Source organism: Phalaenopsis equestris, unplaced genomic scaffold (assembly GCF_001263595.1).
Source record: "Phalaenopsis equestris unplaced genomic scaffold, ASM126359v1 Scaffold000427, whole genome shotgun sequence".
Taxonomy (NCBI): domain Eukaryota; kingdom Viridiplantae; phylum Streptophyta; class Magnoliopsida; order Asparagales; family Orchidaceae; genus Phalaenopsis; species Phalaenopsis equestris.
Window position 1 is genome coordinate 155,503 of NW_018164868.1, and position 21,189 is coordinate 176,691.

At 31.2% G+C, this 21,189-nt stretch overlaps 1 protein-coding gene across 1 annotated transcript in view; it reads left to right on the top strand.

Annotated features, from left to right (window-relative positions):
* Positions 1-7,868: 7,868 nt before the first annotated feature.
* Positions 7,869-21,189, top strand: part of LOC110027366 (glycine--tRNA ligase, chloroplastic/mitochondrial 2) — a gene marked incomplete in the record, with an annotated part of 183,566 nt that continues 170,245 nt past the window's right edge. The window contains 5 exon segments of the mRNA XM_020728758.1: positions 7,869-8,247; positions 10,184-10,234; positions 17,263-17,330; positions 20,647-20,728; positions 20,806-20,869. Of these exon segments, the coding sequence (XP_020584417.1) occupies positions 7,993-8,247; positions 10,184-10,234; positions 17,263-17,330; positions 20,647-20,728; positions 20,806-20,869 (520 nt within the window).

The following is a 21,189-nucleotide window of genomic DNA, read 5'->3' on the forward strand; positions in this document are numbered from 1 at the left end:
TATATGTACATGTGAAAGAAAAAAAAAGAAAAGAAAGAAAAATATGTGACGTGTGTGTGCTTTGCATGTTAAACAATGTAAATGTGTGAGTGTATGTATGCATGATTTAATGGTGCTTTTAATTTCATAAAAGTTGAATGAATTTACTTTCTTGCAGTTAAGATGCATGGTTAGGAAGCTCCAATAGATATGAATTTAGGTTAACCACAGGTATGTGTGGTTAAAAAATCAAAGGATGAAGAATTAAGCTTTCTAGGCTAAGTAAGAGAGAGAATTTGGTGATCTTAAAAATGAAAAAGGATATGTTTATATAAGTAAATTAAATGTGCTCTAAAAAGACCTATTTTTAAATAGAAAATAACTCACTAAAGAATATCTTTTCTACTTCAAGTAAATGTGCTCTAAAATTTATAATTTTAAAATTTTGATTAACACAAAGAATGTCTCTCATAGAAGAATCCTTTAATGATTTTGAAAATTTCAAATATCTAAAGTTTAAAAGATCTTTTAAAAGCTTAAATTTTTTTTTCAAAAATTCAAAAATCATGAAATCTTTTCAAAAATTTGAAGTTTTTTTTTTCAATATTACATACTTTTTCAAAAATCAAAACCTTTTTCAAATTTAATATTAAAAGTCTTTTTCAAATTTTGAAAACCTTTCTAAAGTTCAAAAACTATTTTAAAATCAAAGTCAAAAGATCCTTCTAAAAAATAAAAGTTAAGAGAACTCTTTTTCAAAATGCAACCTTTTAAATTTACAAGAGAAAAATTTCAAGATTTTAGCAACCCTTTCAAATAAGAATCAAACTAAAAAGGTTCCTTTTCAAAGAAACCCTTTCAAACTTCTTTTCCACTTAGGATAAAGAATTTGTAAGTTTATTCAGGCCTCTCAATCACTTAGCCTAGGTAAGACATATACATTCTCTAGCAAGTGTATCTACCTGAATTAATATATTCCTCCCCATAAACATATGATTTTGTAGCCCAGGCTCATGAGTATATCAGTCTTGGACCATTCAAAATCTATATAGTTAAAAAATGAAGTAAACTTGAATCATTCACAATTTTTGCATGAAAAAATTACTTTTTCAGAAAATCCTTTTTTTGTATGAAAATAAAATATTTTTTGTAAGAATATGAGCGACCCTTAAGTATGAAGAGTATATAATTAGAACGTTTGAGCTAAATTGTTCCAAATAAATAGTCCAAACCACACATACCAAAAAAATCCTAGGACTGAGAAACAAGAAAACTTGTGATATAAAATTGAATTCAGATCTTAAAAGAATTATGATTTTCTTACACCTATCGATACCCTAGGAAAATTGAAATTGAAAAATTTAGAAGAAGTCTGATTTGTCACCATAACTAACAAAATTTGGAATTAAATAAATCACTACTCAAATAATGAACCCTTAAAAATAATTAAAATCAACCAACTCTAACCACTACCTAGGATAGCTTCATACTGCGAACACCAGGTTAGCCAATGTTAACAAAAATCAAGGTCCACATACATTCTAGAATAGTCCAAGCTTAGGTTATTTACTTGGTACCCAAACAATATAATTAAGGACAAGGACCTCTAAAAGAAATGTCCCACCCCCTTGGACTATATGTGTATCCTAGAATGAAGTATCTCATTTTTATTGGCAAAGATACCCTTAACCATCTAATAATATGAAGATATATCTTAACTCATTACTTTGATGACAAGGGAGACCTCTTAATATTTTATTTTTTAATATTCTAAGAATATTAATGCACCCTAGATAATGGAAAGCCAAGGGCATCTTGACTGAGAGCGTTATTTCCAAAATTTAGGTTAGTCCACCTATAACCTCAAATTTAGAGTCATTCTAAGTTAGGGCTTTACCTCCATCTAGAAATCCTCTATCCTTTCTTACCGTTAGTTTATGATCAAATCAAACTCAAACTCAACTCAATCCAATCAAAATCATTTTTAAACTCAACCCAATACAATTCATTATCAATTCAGATCCAGTCCAAACCTATTCAATTCAATCCAATATGAATTCCATTCAACCTAACTCAGCCTAACTCAATTCAATCCAACTCAATTATGATCCAAACTCAAATTTAATTTCATTCAATTCATGTCCAAATCTCAATCCAATTCAATTTTGATGTAAATTCAAACCCAATACCTAAATTCTTATTCAATAATACTACTCTAACTTTCAATTGTTGAGCCAAAATATTCCTCTAGATAGAGAGATTTAAATTTTAACCTTATTTTAATAAAGATTTATTAAATTTAGCCAACTTTAATCTTAAATGAGAATTCATAATTAACTTAACAATTTTTAAAACAAACTTTGATAAAATTCTAATAGAATTAAATGAAGTTTAATAAATCAGACTAAATTAAATTTCAACTTTTGTAAGATTTAAACGAACTTAATAAATTTGAAATAAACCTTAATAAATATAAATGGATTTAAATAAGCTTCAACAAGCCTTAATACACTTTTTAGTAGTTTTAAACGAACCCTAAAGTTTAATTAAAATGAGTCTAATTAATTTCAATAAGTAATAGAAATTTTTAAACTTATAAAATGAACTTTAATAATTTTCAAACCCATTTTAAAAATTAATTCAACTTTAATGAATTAATTTAAAAAAGACTTAACATTTTCTAAAAAATTAATTTTTAAAATTTTAAAACCAACTGAAACAAATTCAAAAAATTAATATTAAGTTAAAAAGAAACTTTTAAAATTAACATAACAAATTCAAGTTGCTCAACTCAAGTGAATTTGATCTTTATCTAAGCCAATTATTCAAATTATTTTAAATTTTCAATTCCAATCTTTTTATCCAAGTCTTCAAAATCCATCATCTCGTAGACACTTACTGATGATTAAGAAAAATATAAGGTGTAATGTTAATTGAGAGTAATCCCAAGAGTAATTATTGAGATGTAAATAACTATGAGGGAGTCCCTCATAGGGATAACAGACCCTAGATTAAACTAAAGCTTATCTTACATTAATGTAGCAAGGGAAAATTTCTAGTTTTGTAGATCCATGGATCATGAATATTTTCATTATATGAGTATTAGATCCATTGTAAGACAACATTTCTATTCTTTTGGATAGTATATTATTCTTTGACTATTGTATCTCATCATTTAGATAGAAATCTTTTGAGATCTATGTTGGCTACACAATAAAAAACCCATCATTAAATTTTTTTTGCGACTTTGCTAGTGATTATTCCTCCCTCCATCTCTAGTTATGGCTTAATCTTTCTTTTTTTAGTAATATGTTTGTACCTCCTTTACAGGCACAGACTCATATTACCATCTTTTTTCATGTTGGACTTTCTAACCACCAAGCATGGATGGGTCAACCAAACATTCTTAAACTCTGGGTCTATAACCTCTCATGTAAACCACACATAATGAGTAGGTTTTAGGATCTTCTTCATCAATCCTCCTTGAAGTTGGTTTTGCACCCGAGTTTAGGTTAGGAACTTATAACTTAGTTATTCAAGTATGACCTTATGCTTTATTGATCTACTATCAAAATGAATCCTTAAATCTAAAACTTTTTAAAAGCAAATCTAAAATCATTTTCAAAACTTTAAACTAAAACTAAAGAATCTTTAAAACTAAAATATTTATCTCATTCACCTTGTGGACAGGGTCCAACCTTAAAATCATGTATGGAGTTCCCTTCCAAATAAGTTTAATCTTAAATTCAAAAAAATTCAAAGATTCAAGTGTAGACTTTATATTAACATCTTTCCTTATAAACTCATTGAAAGAAGTTGTCGTCCCCAAGTAACACCCAGTTGATCCAAAGAATATCAGAGAAGAACACATTGATGAAGTGTTTTGTAAAGTGGAAGCTAGCATCAAATATTTAAAGAAATAAGAAGAAACTTTAAAAGCTTTAGAGGAAAGTGCCACTATTAGAATGGTTGAAACCCAAGCAGTGTTGAAGAACGATAGGAAGAGAACATTGATTTGTATGATATAATGGTTGAAGAACTTATTGCACCAGACATATATCACCTGAAAACTTTTAAATCAACTAACATAAAGATGGATTGATATAAAGGTTGAAGACAAGAATGAAGGAGATTATGAATGTTATTCCGGTGAATTAGAATCCAATCTTGAGACTAGTACCAGCACGTTATCAAGATGTTGGTTGAAGAGGGTCTATTGCATAACACAACTCAACATCTGAAAGACGAGTTGAAACAAAGTGTGAGTATATTGATAAATTAGAAAATAAGATGGAAGTGTTACTGCCTCAACTCCCTTAGTTCAAAAAGATTTCCTGCTCCAATTCTAGTGATCCTTAGGTTGCTCATGTGCTTGATAACTCTAAGGCAAGAATAACTAAAGAGAAAGCCTCAAAGAACCAGTTAGAAACACTAGATCTTCCTGAAAAAGATCTTAAATCTATGATTGAACAACAAATGAAAGACGCCTTAGCTCAAGCCTGAAGTGGTAAATCAATACCCAAAGAATGACCCTATCTTGAAGAGTTTGATACTGTCAAGTACCCCAAAGGATTTGTAACACTGATCTTTAGAGTGTTTAATGGAATTGAGAACCCAAAACAATATTTAACACATTTCTGAGCTAGTTGATGTAATACTGGACAAAGTGATTCTTACTTTTCTATCAATTTGTTAATATTTCATCTAAGACATCATTTGACTGGTTTGTTGAGCTACCGATACATCTATAATATATAGTATTTTTAGACACATTTTTATACCTATTTTTGAGATATTATGCTTTAATGAAAGATATTTTTGTATTTTCTATCAGGTACAAGTAAAAAGGTGAAAAATGCTTAAATGAGTGAAAAAGGATCAAATTTGGAGCAAATATGTGAAGATTGTGCTAAAGTATTTTGGCGCTTAAGAGCTAGATCCAGCGCTTAAGCGTCGGTTAAATAGAGAAGGCCGCGCCTAAGCACCAGAGACAGTTATTTGATGAGTAAATCCAGTTTTATGAATTTTGAAGAGGTATTTAAGATACCTTTTGGCATAAATAGTTGGTTACAACCACCAAGGACAAAAATACTTGTGAAAGGAGACATCTCTTGAGGAGACATCTCTTGGGGAAATACATCTCTTGGGGAAATATATCGAATCAAGACATATTTTGAAGAGATACCAAGACACCTATTGGAAAATTATCAAAGAAGGAAGATTAAAACTTTGAAAGTGTGTGTGCTTAAGAAGAGGAAGTTTTGAAAGTTCTTAAGGAAATTGGGGAGTTAGTTTAGAGAGATTTTCAGGAACCACACTGAATATTTACTTTATCCTTTTGTTTTAGTTTTATATTGAGAGTGTTGTAAAAGAGAAGAGATTCAAAAGAACTTTAAGAGTTTGATGAAGGATTTGAGATAAGTTTTATCTTTTAATTTTAATTGAGACTTATTGTTGGTTTGACAATGATTTCTACTTTTCAACTAAAGTTTGATTTTGTTTTCTCCATGAATTTTGAGTAGTTTTCTTTATCTTTCTTCTTAAAATGATAAGTATTTAAGTGTTGGATGGAAGTTGTGGAAAGTATTAATCTTTAATGTTGGAAGAAGTTGTGATGATTTAAATCCATGTACTACATTTACTTCTTCATTTGGCCAATCCAGATGTTAAAATTTGTTGTGAGAACATGTAAGAACCGGACTGGTATTGTATCAATTAACAATTGAAAAGAATCACATGAGGTCGAATGAATGAGAATGTAGTTTATATGATTGAGTGCAAATAAATAGGAAAATATTCATTGAAGGGTGTAGAGTTAGAGGACTTTAAAGTGACAGGTTAAAACCCCCAACTTGGTTTATTTTTTTAGATTTTGATACGAGATGTTAGCCCCCAGGTGGAGGGAATTGAGGGAACTCTAGAGTGAGAGCTGATATCTTCCATGCCTAGTCAGTCTTTAAAACTATTCAAACTTTAATTTAGCCAATGTTCTTTATAGCATCTCTAGTAAGGGTAAATAATATTATTGCTCCTATTTGACACAACACAATTTGCATACTTTCACAACAGAATTCCTATACTTATTACTGATTCATGATAGAGAGAAAGATATTTTTATATTTAGCGCTTTTCTTCTACAAAAACTCAAGTTATCTTTTTAAGTTGTTACTGTTTTATCAAAATATCGAAAATATTTAAACTTTCGTTACTGCAAAACATCTATAGTTTAAATAATTGTCTTTTTAAAAATAGAAGTTTTCAAAAGTGCATATTGCATCATTTCCCCGTGAGTTCGACATTCTGGTCTTAATTAGAAAAGTCCTATATTACTTGATAACGATATATATACTTGCGTAATATACCAGTATATATAAATTAAAAAGTTAAATTATTATTTTTCTTCAGGATCAAGTTTTTAGTTTTGTTGCAAAATAAGGAAATATAAGTGAAAAATATAATCAGAACTATTGCTATACTGTTGCATATAAACAGTCGGGATCACTACTCAATGACTCGGTTAAGACATTTTCTAAGTTAGAAGAGTTATTCATCAAAAGATTTGTTGGAGCTCACATCACATCACCATTGGAGACTTAGAGGTTGAGAAATAGAAACCTAATGAAATTTAGTGGTGGTCAAAGTGGATTTGATTAGTTCCCCAAGTTGGTTTGAGGTGAGTTAATACACTTTTATTGTCTATTAATTTCATTTAGAACTAAAAATAGTTTTAATTGAATCAAGTTGTTTCATGGAAATTCTTATTGTGTCATGATAGGTTATTTAGTCAAACTGAGTAGAGCAATGATCTAAAAGCTTGAATTTCCTTCACGCATGATTCATATTCTATGAACTTATTGAGTTCATTAGGATCCAAATTCTAAAAAAAGAGAGTGTCATTCTATTGGGTGGGCTCTACTGGGGCACCATAGTTATATTGTTCAAACTAGGTTGAGCAAGCCTTCTTGACAAAAGATTGAGTCAAGAAGAGGTCGAGGGACCTCTGAAATGAGTTTACAAGACTTGCATAAAAATTGCAAGTCATATTAAGGTTAAAGCTAGTCTATAAAGTTTAAGGATCATAAGAATGATTTAGAGATCATGCAACTTTAATTTTGATTTAATTCCCCTAATAACTACCCATGGTTTTAGATGGTTGTATAGTAGATCTTTTAACTTCATTTAATAAGTTAGCAATCAGCCGAGTTTATTTGAAATCAAAATGAGTACCTAATATAGATTTAGTGTTAAGGCATATTAGTCAATTTATGAAGTACAGCCTATAACTCTTCCATCGTACTATGCTGAATTATAATTGTTGAATCACTCTCGGTTAATTGAATTGAGATAAAATAATATTAATCCTATAATTGGCCATGTTAAACTATTGCATTGCACTTTGTAATATATGTCATAGGTAAATCCTATTTGAGCTTAATTTGAACCATGTTTGAGCCATTTTCTAATTATGTTTGAACTTTGTTTGAATCGTGCTCGAACCATGTTTGATTGTTGTCCGAAAAGATTACATTATTTTTAGAATTATAATTATATCATTATATTCATGAGAGGTATTAAATAAGTAATACACAATCAAATGAGAGGTGTTTTGATTCAAAATAAAATTTTTATGTATATTTCTTCATGAAAAAAAATATGTTTTACATTCAACACCTAACTCTTAATATGTAGTTATATAACATAAAATTTTTTAACATCACATTAGAATATAAATATTAAGTTTTCTAGATTAAAATATACGTTCTTTATATTTATATTTATAATTATATTTTAATAAGATTACTGACACTTATATATTATATAAAGTAAAAAGTAAAACTAAAATATTAAATAGATAAATAGATAAAAGATGGAAGATGCGGCAAGTTAATCCTCAAAATTTTATCACATTCTAGTTTTGAAGTTCCGGAGAGCTCCCTGCTCAGCTTCCAAGTATCCGTTTACCCCAACACTCGCAGTTCTGGGCCTTTGGCCTTATCCTCACGTACCGCTACAATGGCTATCTTATGCTTTCCACTCTCCTTCAATGCCATTAAGCCCCAGGACACTCGTCTCCTCCACCTCTCTCTCCGCTGGTCAAACCCTAAGCACATCCGTCTCCTCTATAGACGCCGGTTGGCGGTTGCTTCACGGAGGAATGGGTTCCCTTCTGCGAGCACTTCCTTGGAACTGCATCGTACTCTGCACGGGCCTGAAACTGGAGGCCAAACTTCGGTGCCAACTTTCCAAGAGGCTATTCAGCGCCTTCAGGTTTCGTTTTGTTTGTCCTGATTGTTGTTGCTTGACAGCTCATTAATTTTTGAGATGCAAAGTTTTATCATGCAATGCTAGGATTTCTATGTGCTGACATATTGTTCCTTCCAGACTTCTTTGGTTTAGCTATTTTAAGGTGAGCATAACATAAGTAAGGAATGGGCCAATATGGTAGTACCAAGACGATGGAATATCTTTAATGGTTATGGGGAGAAGTTTCCATACCAAGACGATGGAATATCTTTAATGGTTATGGGGAGAAGTTTCCAAGCCCCTTGTGGCTAAGAAATCTCCTCACATTCTGTACCTCTAAGGACCATTATAAATACCATATAATAATGAAGTCTTCATTTTCCGTTTCTGAAAATCTAACCTCAATTAGGTGGTGACTAGAAGAGAAATATGTTGAGCCCTTGTGCTCCAAATCTAAGAGGCAACATTGTGATTACAAAAAAGACAAGTCTTCTTCACTATGTGTGCATTCCATTGATTCTCTCTTTCTCCCTGCTTATCTTATCTTTTCTTTCTTTTATCACACTCCTTAAGACCTAAAATATTTCCGCAAAATGAAACCCTTATAATTGTTTAAGGCATTATCCCAACATCATTAGTTGGTGTTTTATTAAGACTTAACTCTTAAGTCAACCATAGCTCATCCCATTAAGTGTGGGAGTTGAGCTTCTCTCCTAAGAGTCAGAACCATCCCTTTTGTAGAAGGCGAGGCCTCACCGCCATTTCTTTCCACACATTGGGGAATTGATGCTTCCAATATTCTAGCTGTTGAAACAACTACTTTATTATTAAGGAAGTCATGCCTGATCTATTTAAATTCTCTTTACTATTAACTTCAAGGTTACAAAATCATTTATGCTGAGCATTTTGTATTTAATAGGGGATAGAGGATTATGACACCTAGTTTCATTAATATCAAGAAGGTCTAGGTCGAGGACATTAAGAATCTGGACTAAGTAGTGTTGAACCCAAATTCAACTTCCCCCTCCACTTTAATTGATTATAAGTAGAACAGGTTAACATGCTAATAAGCTCCTCCTGAATTCAGCCTTACTGTTTATATCTTATGTTGTCAGAATTTTACTTAACTGTCTATTTACTTTAAGTGTTGGAAATTAACCAAGAAGACAAAGCATCTGGCAAGCCAATCACACATTAAGTAAATATAGACACAGTTGTGCGAGCAAATGTTGACCCACAGATACATAAAATGCTTCTATATTTGATTTAACTACTTTAAATGGGCAAACTAGCAAACTAGTTTTTCAATTTGCTTAAAATATGTGTACCTTGCTTATGTTTCATTGATAAAAATATCAAATCAAATTCATACATATGTATTCATTCATGCGTAAACCTGCAAAACTAGAAGCGTTTCTGTATAGCTAAATTGATTGACTGCAAATAAATAGGTAGGGGTACCACTTGCCTCTTTGATGAGAAAAATTTGATTATAGTTTTATTAGATGATTGAAGCTATATTTTTCATTTTGCAATAAAAATGAAGAAAATGGCATGCAATGCAAAACAAATTCAGTATCAGGTTGTCATTGAATGTGATAGTCCTGTATCGTCAATATTTATTAAAAGGAAAAAAAAAACATTTGACTTTTCTGTAATTGAATTTTACAGTTTGATGAGTTATTTGCTATCTTTTGAGTTGATTGCTTATTTTGAGTTTACTTCTATGGCATTTTAATTACTTCTAGTTCTATTAATTGGATTTGCAAGATGATTCAACCACAAGTTGTTCCCGATTGGGCTTTTATGCAGTTGATAGTTTTAAAAATTTGCTGTTATGCATGAAATTCTTGTCGTATAAAAGTTCTATATATTTCAGTTTCAGTGTTATTCTCTTGCTTTTTTGGTACCATGTCAAGTTCATTCACAATTGGAGGCACTAATATTGGTGATGCTACAGGAATATTGGGCTTCAGTTGGGTGTTCAGTAATGCAGTGTAGCAACACTGAGGTGATTACATCAATTTTTTCTTAAATCATTGAATACCTTGCTTGCCATTATTCCATTATGGTGCGCCGCCTTTTATAGCCTGTGATTGCATGCATTTTCATTTGTAATTAGTTTATTGTATGAGCATGTTAGTCACTCAATTGCAACTGAATGTGGCATTTTGTCATTGCCTCATGAATCGTGAGCTTTTTTGCTTAGCTGCAGCAACTCTTAAAAGCTTCATTGTGCTATTGCTGTTGTTGGTAGAAAAAGTATCATAACTGTGTTCATTTTATCTACTTAGTTTAAGTCTTAATTTTTGAGCAAGTTACTTTTTTTTTATCTGTGTATCCACTAGAGATGTTTATTAACCAATAATTAGTTAGCGATCTCACCCATAGAAAATAATTGTATATTCTTTAATTCCCTTTAATCATCTTTAAGATTGCTAAATTTCTTCAATGGTGTGAATATAACATATCAATTTAAGTTTGATTTTCACTCTAGTTAAGAAATTACACCTACATTATTATTATTATTATTATTATTATTATTGTTTTTGAGACTTTTTAAAACTCTAAAAATTTGATTTTCACTCTAGTTAAGAAATTACACCTACAGTATTATTATTATTATTATTATTATTTTTGTTTTTGAGACTTTTTAAAACTCTAAAATATGTATTGCTATTAGGAATTTCCATGTTGGCCTATAGCAAGCCACATAAGTTTAAATTTAACAACGCATTTCATGAAACTTCTATGTCAACTATAAGGACTCTACACAAGTTTAGCAGGATGTCAACATTATTAGGGATATTTTTGTAATGCTTCTATGTTAGAAAATCCTTGTCATTCAAATTTTCATCCAATCAACATTTTTTTGATTATCTTTTTTGCTTATGTTATGACCCATCCCTGGGCTTGGAGTTAATTAAAGCGGGAACAGACGGTCCAACAATGGTAATCAAAATTTTCTATGGCTAATAGTTTATAATTTAAATAAAATGAAAGAACCACTTAAAATAAATTATGGTAATACAATTAAGTATACCGTTGTTTGCTTTTTTTGTAAATATTTTTTCTTTTATTGCTCATATTTTAATTAAATGATTACATCTGAAATGTTAGTTAAAACAATAATGAGCCAACCATAACATTAAATAGTCATACTTCTAAACTAAAGTAACATAATAATAAAAAAATATGCTTGCTAGTTAAATTTTTAATACATCAATTGAAAACATTTGTTAATTTATATATATTAATATTATTGACCAAGATATTTCAAAACTTTTATTATGTCACACTGAATCATTTTTTTATCTATTTCAATTTATATACAACCTTCACAGGAGCACCGTCTAAAATTATACCAATTATTGTACATCAATATCAGTATCTTTTTTCAATAACGTGCACATACATTTTAGCGTTCTTCCGCTAGTATCATGAATGAATGAATTATATTGTAGTCGATCATACAGATACAACCATACTATAACAATCACCACCTAACAATGATCATTTTATTTTCATTTTTATAACAATCAATATACTTGTCTAACATTTAATATTATTTTCAATTACATGCACGAGTATTTTATCGTTCATCTGCTAGTACCATAAATGATTGATTTTTATCATAGTCAATCATATAGTTGCAAACATATTATAACAATCACCATCTAATAATGATTATTTTATTCTCATTTATATAACAGAGTACCATAAATGATTGATTTTTATCATAGTCAATCGTATAGTTGCAAACATATTATAAAAATCACCATCTAATAATGATTATTTTATTTTCATTTATATAACAATCAATATATTTGTATAATATTGAATGTATATGATAATTTAAACAATGCTGAGTACACATGTCATTCCTATAATATGAAAAAAAAATTCTATTGAATCATAAATCATTAGTATGCAATGATATAGATATAACTAGTAACAATAACAGTAAATGTACTTGATTTAGAAGAAGCAAAAATATTACTATAGCATAAACATATGAGTACTATCCTCGCTTCAAGACGATTTTTCTAGTTTTGAATGCTGAATCTCCTCTACACTTTAATATCTATAATCATTGGTAAAGTAATTATTTCAGTTTAAATATGAAAAAAAAATTCTATTGAATCATAAATCATTAGTATGCAATGATATAGATATAACTAGTAACAATAACAGTAAATGTACTTGATTTAGAAGAAGCAAAAATATTACTATAGCATAAACATATGAGTACTATCCTCGCTTCAAGACGATTTTGCTAGTTTTGAATGCTGAATCTCCTCTACACTTTAATATCTATAATCATTAGTAAAGTAATCATTTTAATTTTAAAAAATAAGTTATCATTATCTAATAATTAATTTTATAATTAGATTATTTCTTAACCTTTACTTATTTAGTCATTTGTTTAATTCGTCTAACATATTTCTTCAAGTGATATTATTATTAATTTTCTAAGTTTTTTAATATTATACTAATTAAATATTATGAAATTCTATACTAATATATATATTTATTTAAATCTCATTAATTAATTTATGCTTTATTTCTTAATTAGATTATCACTATGATTCTAACATTTTTGTTGGCATAATTTTTTGATTTAATTATTAAGGGATTATATTTGATCTTATTATCAAATTTTGACATTAAATTAATTTTGTCAATTCATATACACGCACATATGAAAGACAGAGCTAAACCTAGGAAAACTTGGGCATATTGTATAAAAAATGTTCTTAATTTATTAGAATTAAATGAAAATATGACACTAAATAGGACACAATGGAGAAAAAGGATTCATGCAGCTGACCCCACTTAGTGGGATAAAGGTTTTCTTGTTGTTGTCGTTGTATACACACATAGGTAAGTATAATGATTTCACTAAATGTTTTTTTATCTATTAATTATGAAAATTTTAAATTTAATTAGAAAATCCTATTTATGTATATTTGAAATTTAATAAAATCTTGATTAATAATTTGATTAAAATAAATAACTATAATTAAAAATTATGATCGATTCACTTGCCATTCACCCCTGCACATGAAATCGAATATGAAATCCTTCTTCCCCTCATTTGTTAGTCAGGACTTTCAGACTACTTTTCTCGACTGCTGTAGAAAATCCTCTTGAAATCCTGTTGTCCTGCTCGCACTCGGCTTGCTTCACTCAGGATGCTTGGCGATGCCCTGATTTCGATTGCTGCTACATGCATCAAAGTGGCTCCCCTCCTCGCCTTTGTCTACTTCTCCCTAGAACGACGTCATGCACATCGTAGTCCCGTCCTTTAGCTTTGATCAAATCGAGGGCATGTATACACTCTCAACTTCTTGTCCCTCTCCCGCTTGCCCTCCACAACAACTCTTCCTTTACACAACATGGATGGTAACCATGGTCACACTCAGATCGTTGTCATGTATACACTCTCAACTTCTTGTCCCTCTCCCGCCTGCCCTCCACAACAACTCTTCCTTTACACAGCATGGATCGTAACCATGGTCACAGATCGTTGCCACGCCCCTTCCTGCACGTGAAAGACTTCTTGTACTCCTCCCCATTTCGTCACTTCTTTTTTGCTCACGTATGACGCCCTTGGTGTCTACTTCTCCAAATGGTATCAAATCTCCGTTAAGAGAAACACACAGCCTTTCATCTTTATTCTTATTCCTCTTCTGTATCCTGTTTTCATTCTTTCTATTTGGTTTGTTTATTTTGCTTTGAATGGGACACTCATCTCCTTAAAACGAAACAGTTGAGATGTTTCTCCCTTTTGAATCGACACTAACCCTTTTAAATTCCCTTAATTTATTTCGGTTATTACAGCCTAATGTCTTTGGTGATTGGTTTTATGTATTCTCATTTTCCATTCATATTTTAAAATGATGCATGAATTATTAACTCAAATCACGCTTATCTCATGGTTAATGAATTTATGTACCTTTGGCAAGGGCTTCTCCTTAAAATTTCATCTTGTTACTCTCCTTGGCATGTTATTGTTTGCCTTCATAAATTCGTAGGAACAAGAGAGAACCACAAAGCACACATGTACAATTATATACTTGCTTAAATTTAGAATGATAATTGTATCAGTATTTTGTCTTATTAGTAGTTGTTGTTTCAAACAAGATGCATTGGCGTTAAGTGATCATTTTTGTCTTTATTAGTAGTTGATGAAAGTTGGTGATACTTTATGTTCAGTAGATTATTTTTTGTCTTATTTTTATTTTCTTTATAATTTTGATGATTATATTCATTTATGTAATTGATGTCAAGGGCTGTGATGGGAATCTAGTGGTTATTATAGATTGACCAACATTTTTTGGATTAATTTGCTTTTACATGTCCTCTTGTTTATTCACTTATCTTCTCATCTTTCTTTATATCTTGAATGTACTCTCTTCCTCTCTTTTGTAAAAGCCTTTTAAATGAAACAACCCTCATTTTAGCTTCTCTCTCTCTCTTTGTGTGTCTGTGTGTGTATTTATTAAATCAGAAGATCCTATTATCAAAGTAGAAGATCCCCTGCTTGTGTCATTTAGGTTTTACCATGTTATCAGTTTCGATCATCAGGGAGCCTTAAATGTGATGTGTAGACTTGTTGGAATGATGGGCTAAATGAGTTTACCTTCATTTGATTAGGAAATTTTGGATAGTATTGAGCCTTGGCTCTAGATTGATTTTTAGGGGTTTTGATGCTTTCAGTCCAATTTTGAGGTCTTGGCCAAAATGAGGTATGATTCGGTGACTTAGAAGTATTTCTGACCATATAAATTTTTTAGATTGAAGACTTACCATGCTTTTTGGATTTTAGCATTATATATTCTTTACCATGAGTTGTTAAATAAGAGTATCTTAACCTCATTATTCTTTTTTTTTTTGCCAGTCTTAGCTTGGAGCTTGCAACAAGTTATCGAAACTGAAGTCCGTATTTTAGAGCAATGCCTAGCTAAACTCCATGAATTTTTGTGGCATGGAGGCTTGGCTTTTAGTTAATGCATCAGGGACTTTATTGTGTAGCCTTTATGTGGTTGAAACTGCAAGGAACAAGTTACAAGGACTTTGTACTAGAATAGAATTATTAGAAAATAGCCTTTGCTAGATGCTTAATAAAAATCGCTGCCTTCCAGACTTACTGTTTTGATCTTCAAATTAAATTAGGAAGTTCAGAGCTTCAACATTATCTCAATGTACTTTCTGTAGTGATAAAGGCTCTGGTTGTCTGCACTGTGTGGAAAGGTAGTTGAGATATAAAAATGCTTATCTAAGCAATTTCATTCAAGGTTTATTGGTGCACTTTTTGAGACAAGTGCATTGAACCCAATCATTGCCAAAATTGGCCAACTATGAAGTTCATGTTGCGACGGCTTATCTTTTATTATGTTTGAATTTCATTTTTATTTGATTTTTTTTTTTTATTTTGTATAAATTTTTGAACATCACTTGAATATTTAATGTTTTAAGTAGAATGCTCAGAAGTTCTAAAATTATTTTCTTGGAATGACCCATACCAATAATATTTTGATTTGCTTTTATGAATTTTAAGAAATTTAAATTTTTTTCATTTTTTTTGAGCTAAGTTTTAAATATTTTTTAGAATTAAAAGAAAGCCACATATTTTCTGTACTTTAAAAATTACATCAATGGTTTATATACATAATATAATATAATATAATTATTTAATTTATTTTAGGATATTTTATAATGTAAATTTTCTATTGAGACTTGATGTGTCTACTAGAGAGTCTGCAATAGGCTGGGTTCTAGTGCTACAATGACAGTTGATGTTGTTGCAATTCAGGGGTAGACTTTGGTAGAGACGTGGTTGCTGCATAATAGGTTTTGGGCCTTTAGCCTTAATTTATGATTAAATTAGTCATGATTTTGTGGCCCACTTGATAATTTAGACTAATGTGGGGTGGTATGTGGTGCTGATGTGGCAAATACATGGACAATATGACTCTTTTTGTGGCTAACCCTATCAGCTTTAGTAGATCTAGATCCACTTTTTTTGGCCAATCCAATATTCTATAATAGTCCCACCAAGGCATAAAATATGCTGAGCATTAATTAAATAGACGCACTTCCCCTTCATCCTAAGTTGATTGGTTATCAGTTGGGGATCCTTTGTGCTGAAGTTGATGAATAAGGGAGTGACACGTGGCATTTACATGGCTAATTTAAGGGTTGAAAGGGAGTGACACGTGGCATTTACATGGCTAATTTACAATTTTAGGTTAAGGGTTGATGTACTTGTAGAAGCGGCCAAGCTAATGCAACTGTGCAAAGGAGGCAGTTAAAAGTATGGCATTTGTGCGGGTTCATATGGAAGATTTAAGGTGATTAGTTCTATTAAAATGATCTCCTTCGCATGTTTTTTTACTTGTATTGTACGAATCCACCTTGGATGAGGAAGGATCCAAATTAATGCACAAATTCCATACACATCTAAAATATTCTAATTACTTAAGTTGAGGTCCACTTGTCAAACTTTTTATCACGTGGAAATCATGAAATCATTAGTGTTTATCACCATCCCACATTCATCTAAATATGCGCCGACATATGCTTACATGAATATAGGAAGCCATCTAGATTGCTAGGATTATACCCGAGTCTTAAGACTGCTTCCTATTTCTAATCCATGACATGTTGATCACATTGGTATTTCATACTTTTGTTTGCATTTAATGTAAATGATCATCTAACCTTCATCTATTTCTAATCTAGAATATGTGGTTTTTAAATTTTCATCCATAGTTAGAAAAGTAGTATCATTTCAATAAAACAATTATGTAATGATTCTTTTAACTTAATTTGTTCTAAATGGTAATTTAAAAATGACATGGAACTGAACTATTTATTGACCAAACTGTTCTCTAAAGTAAATGGCTTGGTCTTACTTCATTTCTTGACCAAACTGTTCTCTAAAGAGCTCATGCTGTTCCATATTGTCCCAACTTCTTGCAAAATATATACTGTTTTTCACTGCTTCTTACTTCATTTTTTTCATCTTTATAGGTTGGAGCGGGCACCATGAATCCTCTAACTTTCTTGCGTGTTCTTGGTCCGGAGCCCTGGAATGTTGTGTAAGTATGCAACTTGCCACAAAACTCTATAATTTAATTATTCATTTGCATCATGTTATTGTTGATCCATCAGTTACAGTTGATTTAGTGTAAGAGTTGCATTAATCAACTAAGCCTAATTTCATGTTTCAAATAAGAAAATTTTTTGTTGCTTGGCTGCCTTCCTCCAGAGTTTCAACCGTCAATAGTAGGCTGTTGCTTCTTTTAAATTTTTGTTGCTTTCAGGAAAATAAATCCTTGTTTTGGGTAGCTATCTTTTGATGACTGCCTTTCATTTTTCTTGCTGTTATAAAAGATACTTTTAACTTCTCTCAATTTTCTTTTAGTATTTATTGATTTTATTTTTTTATTTTTTTATAACGTTGTAATTAGATTTTTCTTCATTTAATAATCTTGATTGGAAGATCTTAACATTTAAGACTATTTGTATATGTACTTTTTAATTTAATATACTCATCTGTGAAATTTTTTATAGCAGCTTTTGGTGCATGAAAAAACTATGATCTTTATTGGTTTTGTCGTATGGGTCTTTAATTGAAACCATTGTCAGTACACTTTAGCATGATGTTCTCATTTTTAACTTTTCTATGGTTCAATAAGCATTGCACAATGACGACGGATAAAATCAGCATGTTGGGCATGTCTGAATAGCTTACTAGTGGACTTATTTTTATCTCCAAATGTTCTAGTTTAGATTAACTTGTTCTTGAATTTGTTCAGTTTTCATTGAAGTTGAGCTAGTTCGACTTGAAATGGATCGACTTCGAACCAGCTCCGAGACTTTTTTGGCTTGGTTTGAAATTAAATTGCATGATTTAGACATCCAATTTCTTGTATCCTGGTTGCTTGAAATATATCGAAATTAATAAAGCTCAGTAGCTACGACTGGTTGGGCTTTTATAAAAAATTTTAAGTAGTCGAAAAAGTAAATTAATACTTAAAAACATAAAATTGTGTTTTTTTTTGTAGAAATTTGATAAAATCTTGAAATAAAGTATGCCAAGCTTTTGCTGTAGGAGTGATCCTTTAAGCATATGAACCTTGTGCTTGGATTGGGTGGGGTGTGAGTTCGTTTAGAAGAGGTTGAGGGTCGGCCAAGTTAGCATACGTTTACTTGGCCATGTGCATGAGATCATTGGAGTGATTAGGGTTAGGAAATGTGTTGGGTAAAGCTTTAGAACACTTGAAAAACATAAAGGTTTGTGTCTAGATGTATCTTGGAGTTTATAGTATTTTCTGAAGGATTTTTAAGTGGACAGTAGCATGAAAAATCAAGACTAGGTCACTTGTAATTTAATTTTTGGCCAAGATTGGAATCTAGTTATTTCTTTCAAATTTTTTATTTATTTTTATTTTTTATTTTTTTTTGCGCAGGTAAGATGGTAGAGTTCAACCATGTCATTTAGAAGAGATTTAGGAGAAGCTAGGAATGATTTTGCTCAAGATTATAGAAGAAAATTTGCAATATGAAAATTCCCTCACCAAAGGGATTCCTGACCATCAATCACTAAGAGATGGGAACTGTGATCCAAACATTCCAAATTTTTTTTTAAATTTACTTTAATTTTTTATTCCAACAAAATAAGATTTATATAAATATTTCTATAGACAATCAATCACTGAGAGATGGAAATTCTTTGATCGAAACATTCAATTTACTTTAATTTTTTATTCCAACAAAATAAGATTTTTATAGACAATCAATCACTGAGAGATGGGAATTCTTTGATCGAAACATTCAAATTTAGGGTTTGTTTGGGGCAGCTGCAGCTTATGCAGCTTATTCAGATAAGCTGCTGATCCATATAAGTTGCTGATCAGCAGCTGATCCAGATAAGTTGGCTGGTTGTTTGTTTTGTGCGTTTAGAAAACGACTGATTTATAACTTTTTTTGGATAAATGACCGTTATGCCCATGTGTAATAAAGGTGTTTGCAACAAAACATTCATAGCAATATGTTAGCATCACATGAAGCCAAACAAGTGTACACAACAATGATAAACCAATCTGGGGAATCGTGATCATTATTTGCACTAAAATAAAAAACCAACTAAAGTATAATCTGAAATCAAGCAAAATAACTTCTTTATTTACCCTAAAATAGAAAAGTACTGTATGAATTTAATATTCTGAAATCAAGGATACCTTCCTCATTGATTGTGGGTAAGAGAGAACAGGAGGAGGAAGGGAATTTCGGGTCTCTGTATTCGTGATCCCACTATTGCCCTCTCGCTTCGCTTACATAGCGAATGTATCGCACGGGTTTGATCATGAACTCGACGGCTTCGGCAAAACCTGGAGAGCAAGAGGAGAGGGAGATTGGGAGGAGAAGGTAATGGAGAGGGGAGCTGTGATGCCCTAGTATGCGCCGATCCTTGAACGAAGTCGAGCGAAGGAGAGGGGCACGGGAGGAATTGACCTCTAACGTAGATGGGAAGGCGTGGACCACAGGGTCTATTTCGTGGCCCGCGTCTAATATAAACGTAAAACAAAGTTTCCAAATACGCCAAATGAATGTGCGAATCAAACGCCGAGCCGACGTTTTCAAAACACGAAACGCAGTTTTAAGCTGCGTCAAACAGACCCCTAAGGGGTGATTTGGCTTCACGAATTGTTGAAATTGACTTGGACATGTCCTTCATGAATTGTTGAAATGTACTTTGACTCCTACTTGTACATCAATCTATGATTGGGATTAGTTATAGAGTCTCTTGTAATAACTATGTAGAAAGATGAAATAAAATAAAATTGAATCGGTGCAATGGTTGATTAATCGTCAGTATTTAGGAGATAAACGCCTATTTCGCTTTGTTCGAACCAAACCGAGAGACCATAGAAGAAGAAATAAACATCCATTCTAAAACATCTACCAAAAAACTGGTTTGATCTATCCTCTAATTCTCAAGTCATCAGCGTAGGAATCAATCCCTTCCATAAACTTGTTTCCTTTTATGTCCAGTAGACATGCAAGTTGTCAGTTCTTTAATTTAGCATGTATATAATAGAAGATGCTGTTACAAAATCTGTGATGCTTCGGTGGTGCTATACTGAGTTTCTTATAATCCAAAGTGTATTTTTATACTGATATGTTGGTCAGTTTCTAGCATGATGCTGTGTCGTCTTAAACAGCGTTCTCTTTCTTTCTGTAGTATAAAATGGTAGTGTTGCATGATCGGATTTCTTTCCTGGACTAGAATGCAACTAATTTGTTAATTTGCTGTGCATATCGTCTTTCTTGGCAACCCAACAGGAATTATTTATTGAATTTTTTTCTGTTATGTAATATAAATTTAAGAATGGGATCCGCTTTTTGAAGCTATGTTGAACCTAGTGTACGGCCAGATGACAGCCGCTATGGTGAGAATCCTAACAGACTCCAGCGTCACACCCAATTTCAGGTCAGTGGATCTTCCGTTTTATGTAACTTTGTATATTTAAATGAAGGCCTGCATCTTTATTTTTTCCTTATTGTCAGGTTATCTTAAAGCCTGATCCTGGGAATGCACAGGATCTCTTCATTGATAGTCTTTCAGCATTAGGTAAGATAATTTTTTCTTTTTAAATTTCGTATTAGTATTTTTGTTGGTGATCGGAGTTGAAGAATTCAGCTTCCATTTACTGAAAGATTTTACTAAATTGCATTGCAGAAGTTGAAATGAAAATTAAGCTTTATTTCACCAATAGTATAGGATTTGTTTTAGTTTTGTTCTTCTAATGCTGGGTTTTCTCCCCATCCTTTTTATTTTTAGTTCTCAAGCAGAGAAGAAATACTTATTTGTCAGAATGGGATAATACCGTATTTTCTTGTATAGATGGTCAATATTTATCTAATAATAATAATAATAATAATAATAATAAT